The sequence below is a fragment of the Podarcis cretensis genome (genome assembly GCF_951804945.1).
Source record: "Podarcis cretensis genome assembly, chromosome: 13".
NCBI lineage: Eukaryota > Metazoa > Chordata > Lepidosauria > Squamata > Lacertidae > Podarcis > Podarcis cretensis.
Genome location: NC_137182.1, coordinates 11,808,837 through 11,817,964, shown reverse-complemented (window position 1 = coordinate 11,817,964; position 9,128 = coordinate 11,808,837). Strand labels below are relative to the sequence as shown.

The window sequence follows — 9,128 nt, the reverse complement described above, 5'->3', positions numbered from 1 at the left end:
AAAAACCTGAAAATTTTCTTCTGGGAATGATTGGCAATGAAATTAAGAAAGAGGACCAGAACTTATTCCAGTACGCAACAACAGCTGCTAGAATTTTAATCGCCCAAAATTGGAAATCAACCAATATCCCAACAGTAAGACATTGGCAGGGGGACGCAGGTGGCGCTGTGGGTTAAAGCCTCAGCGCCTAGGGCTTGCCGATCGAAAGGTCGGTGGTTCGAATCCCTGCGGTGGGGTGCGCTCCCGCTGCTCGGTCCCAGCGCCTGCCAACCTAGCAGTTCGAAAGCACCTCTGGGTGCAAGTAGATAAATAGGGACCGCTTACCAGCGGGAAGGTAAACGGCGTTTCCGTGTGCGGCTCTGGCTCGCCAGAGCAGCGATGTCACGCTGGCCACGTGACCCGGAAGTGTCTCCGGACAGCGCTGGCCCCTGGCCTCTTAAGTGAGATGGGCGCACAACCCCAGAGTCTGTCAAGACTGGCCCGTACGGGCAGGGGTACCTTTACCTTTACCTTTAAGACATTGGCAAAGTAAATTACTTGAATATTCAGAATTGGCAAAATTAACACAAAAAATCAGAGACCAGAAAGAAACAAAGTTTATTAAAGAATGGAACAAATTCATAAGCTATATTGAAGTAGATTTAAAAAATCCAAAGATCACAGTAGGCTTAATATAACCCTTCGACATACAAAAGTTTTAAAGAAAAACTGTGGGGAAAAATGTATTACATAACCCAAAACTGAGGTGGAGGGAAGTCAATAACTTACATGTTTGTCTTTGTTTTTGTTTCTTCTCATAATTAAGTTGTGTTGTTCTTATTATTGTTTTTTTTGTGAAGAATTTATTTTCTGTATATTTGTGTGTATATGTGTATGAAAATTAATAAAGAGAAATTTAAAAAAAAAATGTTCAATAGGTTATTGTATTTTAGTGTTCTGTTGGAAGCCGCTCAGTGGCTCAGGAAACCCAGCCAGCTAGGCAGGGTATAAATAATAAATTATTATTATTATTATTATTGGCATTCATCTGTCTTGAGAGACAATGGAGAATCACAGTACCTACAGTGAAGGCAGAGACCCATAACTGGTAACTGCTGCCAACCATGTTGTTTTGGCTGCACTAGCAGCACTGAAGTGACCTCCCTGGGGCACTAGCCTGGGCAGTGTGACTGGAGCTCCTGGGCTGCCCAGACGACAAGACCACTGATGTGGTCCAAAGGAAATCAGAGGAGTATGTTTGGCACCAACTAGGTGGGGACGCAGGTGGCGCTGTGGGTTAAACCACAGAACCTAGGACTTGCCGATCAGAAGGTTGGCGGTTCGAATCCCCGCGACGGGGTGAGCTCCTGTTCCTCGGTCCCTGCTCCTGCCCACCTAGCAGTTCGAAAGCACATCAAAGTGCAAGTAGATAGAGGTACCACTCCGGCGGGAAGGTAAACGGCGTTTCCGTGCGCTGCTCTGGTTCGCCAGAAGCGGCCTAGTCATGCTGGCCACATGACCCGGAAGCTGTACACCAGCTCCCTCGGCCAGTAAAGCGAGATGAGCGCCGCAACCCGAGTCGGGCACGACTGGACCTTATTTGTCAGGGGTCCCTTTACCTAGGCTGCAGTTACCGGAAGGAGGCCAACAGTCTTAGGGACTCCACTGCTTAAGCCTTTTCTTCCCCCGAGGAAATCCCGCAAGGCAGCAGAGGTTTAGGATCAGTTTTCCTTCTCGTGGTTGGGACTACTTTCCAAAGTCTGCCAAACCCCACCTGCCCTCACTTCCCTCTGCAGAATGTGCAGAAACCGCCTTAATGGAATCCTCCAGAGCCTGTCTGCACATGCAGGGGAAAACCCAGGGTTTGAGACCCATCAACTACCCTATCCTGGTTTAGTCCGCCAGTTGAAGCAGTTCCTGGGATGTGGCTGCTGTCGCAAGCTGACAGCTTCTAGGAGCCACAAGAGAGGAGTGCATGGCGGGCACCAAAGGTGGACAAACTGCCCCAGGATGAACACGTGTCCCACACCAGAGGGAGTACCCCTCACCTAACACAGTTCCTCAAATCTAAAGGAAGCCGATGGGAAAGTTGCAGAGAGGGTAATAGGATAAAGCACACGAAGACCCCAATACACAAGGAAGCCCCCTTCTCTTTTTTCCGTCATGCCAGCTATAATGCCTCCACCGCAGTGAGCTCCCCATCGCACTCTGGGTGGGAAGACAGAACCCAAACACTTCAAAATCCAAAGAGATTTACATGGCTCTCACACTTCCTTACACCTAGATAGGCAGAGCCCCTGGTTCAAGGTGGTTGCAACGGAAAAGCAAAGTAGACAAAACCTGTTTTGTGGCTTATGTATGGAGATCAACACCTATATTTCTTGTATACTTTGCCCACATTGTGGGACCCTGAAAACTGTTCCTGCAATTAAACCATCACTCTAAGTTAAAAGTTCCTATGTGGGGAGTAATAATACCTTACTATTTCATGCGGTTGCCTTAAAAAGCCTTCTCCTGAGCAGTGACGTCCACATAACTGCTATTGTACTAATGTCCTGCTTCTGGGCTTATCACAGAACTATAGAGTTGTAAGGGTCCCCAGGGATCATCTAGCCCAACCCCTGCGATGCAGGAATCTCAGCTAAAGCATCCATGGCCATCCAACCTCTGCTTAAAAACCTCCCAAGGAGGCTTCATACATGCATCTGGTTGGGAATGCTGGACAAGATGGGCCAGCAGTCTCATCCTGCGGCTCTTCTCATGATGCCACAAGATTTTCACAGGCCCATAGTGTTTTACTTCTCTTCCCTCCATTCCCCCAATTAATCCACAAGAGAGAGGGTGTTTACAATAAAGAATGAGGGAAAATGGGCTTTTCAAAAATATTTATTGGTGCAAATGCATGCTACTCAGAATCTGAGCTTCTGGAAAAACCACTTGTTCTTGCCTGTCTTGTATCTGAAAGAGAATGAAGATCTCCTGTTAGTATCATTATGTGAACAGCAGCATCAAACGAGATACAAATTGCCCAGTGTACAAGGATGTCATAACCTAAACCACAAGGCCCCTGCCAGTTGATGTGTGCAATGGACTAGGTGAGGGGGTTTCAAACTTTCTTCCACAAGGGCCCACTTGAGAAGACTAAAAATTACTGAGCCCCTCCAGTCACAAAACGGGTGCATTTTTGCAGGATCAACTGGCAGTGACTTGACATCTCTTTCCACCTCTGGAAATTGCTAAATGCCAGTGTTTTCCTTGTGGCAAGGAGTTCCACAGTTCAGTTTCCCTTAAGCTAAGGCAACTTAGCTCCATTTTAGGCAGCTTTCCATCAACATGAGTATCCAGAGAGGAGGCTCAAAAGGAAGCAGTGGCTGATACCCATTGGGATTGGAAAGGGAAGCTTCACGCTGCCAGAGCCAACTTTTGTGCCCACCCTCCTTCCTGCTGAATTCTGCAATGGGCAACACCAGGACTATGGAGGAGGAAGCAGACGGGGAGGGGGGTGCTACCCCCTGAACAAAGGAGGCAAGGCAGGGGCTAGCTGAGGTTGGTGGGGCAGTGCTTCTGTTGCCCTAATGTACCAGCCTCCACTGTCTCACTTTCTAATGTTGTTAAATACCTCCTCTGGCTCGCTCCTATCAGAGGAGGGAGACCTACCCACCCTCCCTTTGTCTTCTAGACACCTTTGCTCAGCATGCAAGGTGTGGCTGATGCTAGCATTGGTTCAGCAAAAAGGCAATGACATGCCTAGCAGGGAGAGCAGACAATTGAACCTAGAGCAGCTCAGGGCCTGGTGGCAGGTCCCAGACCACTGTCTGAGGAACACTGGACTAGGTGACAAGGCTTAGGATGTGGGAAACCCAGGGATGAAGGCCCAGAGTCTGCTATTCTTTACAGGTAAAGCACATATCTCTATGCTCACCTGGATACACATGTAATAAAAAGTATCTGGCCACAACTCACGACACCCCCGAAGTGGATGCTTTTTCCTGAAGACTCACCTCTCCTCAAATTTCACTTTGGCCTCCCGCCGGGCTTTACGCTTCAGCGCAGGGTCCCTAAAGACATCCTTGTTGACAACGGTCTTGTCAAGGGGAATATCAACGGAGTACCTAGGCAAAGGACACAATGGGGGTAAGGCGGGTTATAGGTGTGAAGGCAGTTCTGCCCTGTCACCTGGCCTCCCCTAAATGCCCAAAGGCCAATGCTGACTGTACCGGAAGGACAGAGGAAAGTCTCTCACTTTCCTTTCCTCTTGCATATCTTTATCAAGCTCCTCACTCACCTGGTAGGCATCAAGTGGTTGTAATTGTAGACCTTCACAAAGGACTTGATCTTGGAACGCTTGGCAATCTTCTTCTTGCCCATGCTTGCTGTCACTTTGCGTGGGTAGCGATCAATGCCAGCCACCAGAGCGTGGCTGTAGGGGCGGTCAGAGGTGCCATCATCAATATTCTGTATGAAAGAGGTTCGTTAGAAGGATCAGGCGCAGTAGAGTTAGCATGCAACTAACAACAAAGATTCAACAAAGATTCAGGGGTACATTAACAAGCAAAAGCAACTTCATTGCTGTAAGTGGGACCAGCGACCAAATGTTATGATGGCATTTTAGCGCTGCCTTCTGTGGTTTTGTGGCTTATGATCTAACTTTACTAACTGAAAACAGTCTCTTTTGTTTAATTTTGTAAGCCACTCCACAAGCTCTAGCTGTGTGGCTAAAAAGGTAACGCCAAATATTCTCCACTGTTTTGGACTCAATGATACAGAGCAATTGACTACCACATCATCCTAGAGAGATTAGACCTTATTCCTCCATCTGCCAAAAATTTCTACCTTCCTGCTCCTAAAAATATGTTTTCCTCAAAGTCCAACTTTCTCACCTTAACAATAACAGCTTTGCGTCCGGAGTAACGCCCAGCGAGGACAAGGACGACTTTCCCTGGTTTCATAAACTTGCCCATCTCTGAAAAGGAGGTGAAGAACAATGTAAACAAACACACTCGTGGCGTATCCCTGCACATCACTATTTGAAAATCTAACATTCCCCCAAAACTCATACACAGGTTCCCTATGTATGCACAGAATAGTATATTCCTCATAAAGAAGCTGTGCCTGGAGGAAGAACTGTGAGGGGACAGACTTCGTCCAGCAAAGCCTCCTTCCACCTGCCTTGCTCCACCCTCTAGTCTGCTTCTCAATTTGTATTGTATCATTTTATGAACTGTGGCTTGCCATTGTTTTATTGATTATAGTTCAGAAGTTATTTAACAGTTGAGTGGATTTCTGTTTAACTTTTATATGTTATTATTATTATTTAGTACTATTCTAATGATTGTTGAATGTTATTTTTTTGATGTAGGTTGCCTATTTTAAAGTTGTTTTATTATCACATTTTTGTATTGCATTAGATTGTTAAAAGATGTACATTTTTTGTTTCTTCAGCATGTAAACTGCCTTGAATACTGTTAGATAGAAAGACGGTACAGTGGTGCCCCGCAAGACGAATGCCTTGCAAGACGGGAAACTCGCTAGACGAAAGAGTTTTCTGTTTTGGAGGCGCTTCGCAAAACAAATTTCCTATGGGCTTGCTTTGCAAGACGAAAATGTCTTGCGAGTTCCTGCGGGTTGTTTTTTTCCTCCCCCCCCCCCTTTTCTAAGCCGCTTATCCGCTAAGAGCGCTAAGCCGTCAATGGGCTTGCTTCGCAAGACGAGAAAACCGCTAGACGAAGAGACTCGCGGAACGGATTCTTTTCGTCTTGCGAGGCACCACTGTATAAAAATAAAAAAATGAATCAATGAATATGCAGGACTTCCTCTGGGGTGGCGGCAGCCAACGCCTTAAAAGGGCTAACCAATCTTTTTCTAACCTACCGAGCTCTCAGCAGTGGTGACAGGGTTTCCTCTCCTATTCCCTATAGTCCTATATACATGTGTATGCATAGGCCCTATGGTCTTGTTAATTATATTTATATAATACTTTTAGCCCTCCTTTCCCCCAAGGAGCTCAAGCTGGCACATGTGATTCTCCCCTCCCTCATTTTATCCTCACAACCCTGCCAGGTGGATCAAGCTGAAACACAACGACTGGGCCCAAAGCCACGCAGTGAAATTCATGGCTGGGGTGTGTGTGTGTGTGTGTGTGTGTGGATCTGAACCCAGATCTCCAAGGCAGTAAGTCCAACACACCCTTAACCACCACATTACGTGGGTGTCTTAAAGGTAAAGGTAAAGGTACCCCTGCCCGTACGGGCCAGTCTTGACAGACTCTGGGGTTGTGTGCCCATCTCACTTAAGAGGCCAGGGGCCAGCGCTGTCCGGAGACACTTCCGGGTCACGTGGCCAGCGTGACATCGCTGCTCTGGCCAGAGCCAGAGCCGCACACGGAAACGCCGTTTACCTTCCCACTGGTAAGCGGTCCCTATTTATCTACTTGCACCCGGAGGTGCTTTCGAACTGCTAGGTTGGCAGGCGCTGGGACCGAGCAGCGGGAGCGCACCCCACCGCAGGGATTCGAACCGCCGACCTTTCGATCGGCAAGTCCTAGGCGCTGAGGCTTTAACCCACAGCGCCACCTGCGTCCCCACTCAACGAAATCGAAGGGTGCAAGTAAGTAAGGGGAGAAAGCTACGCAGGACCTTCTGTGTGTGTTTAGATTTAATATTTACCCCTTTAAATGTGTTAATTGGAAGCAGCTTTATTTGGCGGGGGGGGTGTTCTTTTTTTATTATGCATTTTGTGTTTTTATGTTCTGAACCGCCCTGAGATCTAGGCTGAAGGGCGGTATACAAATTCAATAAATAACATTTATACGAAATGCACACGGAACAGCAGATTTATTTGAAAAGAGACCTGCGTTTTATTTCTTTCATGAAACCTTGACTGTATGGGAAAAAATCCCGCAAACTGTCCCCGCTACAAGATACAGTATAGCTTTAAAAAAAGGGGGTGGCAGAGAGAGAGGGAGAGCAAAGGCCTTCCATCCCCAGAGACCCACATTCAAGTATATTCTTCCCATCCGAGAGAGATGAGCACCGACAAGGCTGAGCCCTACGCGACCCCCCGAGTCACCCCAGAGCCCATCCCGGTCGGGCAGAGTCACCCCAGCCCCCCGACCACCTCGGCACTGCGGCTTCCCAACCGGCCCGAGAGGATGGCGACGGATTGCGCCGAAGACCCCGCTTCCCCTCAACTTACTGGAGCTGCGGCAGCGATGGCACCCACACCGGAAGAGGAAAGGGAGCTCGCTTCCGCCAGCCTTTCAAGCTGCCCCGGCGGCTTGGGCTGCGCATGCGCATTGCTGGAACGTAGAGCTTTGGGAAAAACAGAGCTACGCAAGGTAAAGACAAGCACACGCCGAGTTCTTAAATTGGGATTTTTTTCCCCTCCTTATCTCCCGCACCTTGAGAATGAGAGCTGCCAGCAGAAAACAAAGAAGAAATCCGGAGTTTCGGAAATGCTCTATGATTGTGGGGTACCGATAGCACCAACAAACGCATTGCTTCCAATTTTATTATTATTACATTTATATTCCGCCTTTCATCCGAAGATCACAGGGTGTTTTTTAACATTTCAAAGCACCCCACACAGTTAATGGACGGATCATAAGGCTTCTGCGTGTAGCTGGGACCGAGAGGGGGCAACTTCAGTCAAATTGCATTTGATGTAACCAATGGGGCCTTTTATATGTCCAGCTGTCCTTTGTCAACAACAATTTGTCGCAGTTTTTTGTGTTGAATGCAAGCAGTCCATGCAGAATATAGGCACCCTATACAGTGGTACCTCGGGTTACATACGCTTCAGGTTACATATGCTTCAGGTTACAGACTCCGCTAACCCAGAAATAGTACCTCAGGTTAAGAACTTTGCTTCAGGATGAGAACAGAAATCGTGCTCCAGCGGCACGGCAGCAGCAGGAGGCCCCATTAGCTAAAGTGGTGCTTCAGGTTAAGAACAGACCTCCGAAACAAATTAAGTTCTTAACCCGAGTTACCACTATTTACAGAAATGAGCAAAGCAGTGATATTTTAGGGAGCAGACTAGCAGGCGGGGTCCATTACTTACATCATAGGAGTCTACACAACACAAAACACGGTTGCTGTATGTAGGTTTTATTTTATTTGTTTTTTATCTTACATTTGGAAATGTACACCCAGTTTTTTTTCCTTTAATTTTTTTGGGGGCCCCCAAGAGAGTGGGGCCCTAAGCTATAACTTGTTTAGCTTATACAGTGGTACCTCAGGTTAAGTACTTAATTCGTTCCGGAGGTCCGTTCTTAATTTGTAGTTCATATCTAGATTTAGATAAATATATGATGGGGCTGGCAGCCAAGCTGCAGAGACTACTTTATTATTTTACAAAAGGATTGTTTCAGCCTTATTGGGTGGATGTCTTAAGCAATTTCTCTCCAACAGATGGAAATAAAAACAGAAAGGGTCTGTAAACAAGGCTTGCAACAGCTAGTTTCTCCACAAGATGCCAGCAGAGAGACTTCCACTGCTGCTTGTTAAAGGCTGAGAAGACTGCCTTTCCTTTTTGTACCACAGTGGAACCTCTGTTGTCAAATGTAATCCGTTTGTTCAACTTCTGAAACATTTAACAACCGACGCGCAATTGCTGGTTGGCAAAATCCATTGAAAAAATGGAGAAACGTGCTTCGGAAGCCATTCGACTTCTGAGGCACGTTCGAAAACAGAAGCATTCACGTTCGACTTCTGAAATGTTTGACAGCCGAAGTTCCAATTTGTCGACAACGCAGTGATAGAGAAGTGGTTTGCCCTCGAAAAAGATGCAAGTGTATCTAGGGTCCTCTGTGTGATTTTTGTCATGGGAAGACCGACTGCAAGTTACAAATGTCCCAAATGGTCTATCACAGAGGTTTTTCAACCTATTTGAGTCCACGGCTCCCTTGCATTCTTTCTGCTGCTCACCTTGTTGGGTTCAGGAGCCCAGTTATGTCACCCCTTGCCAGCAGAGATGGGTGGGATCCTCTCACCCTTTTTCAAACACCCTCCCTTGTGGAGTGTTTCCTCAGCCTCCTCTCCTTGGGAAGTCCTCCAGGCAGCTGCTGCCGCCACCCCTGGTCTCTGAACTGCCCCACGCCCACCCCAAAGAGAGGTGCCTCCTCACACTGTACCACAGGGGCCTGGGAA

General features: G+C 47.4%; 1 protein-coding gene across 1 annotated transcript; it reads right to left on the bottom strand.

Moving 5' to 3' along the window:
* Positions 1-2,847: 2,847 nt before the first annotated feature.
* Positions 2,848-7,288, bottom strand: RPL27 (ribosomal protein L27). The gene is made up of 5 exons (XM_079950650.1): positions 7,174-7,288; positions 4,860-4,942; positions 4,265-4,434; positions 3,981-4,091; positions 2,848-2,937 (listed from the first exon to the last, which is right to left on the bottom strand). Exons 2-5 carry the CDS (start codon positions 4,938-4,940, stop codon positions 2,889-2,891), a joined length of 411 nt encoding a protein of 136 aa, XP_079806776.1. The 5' UTR covers positions 4,941-4,942; positions 7,174-7,288; the 3' UTR covers positions 2,848-2,888.
* Positions 7,289-9,128: the final 1,840 nt, after the last annotated feature.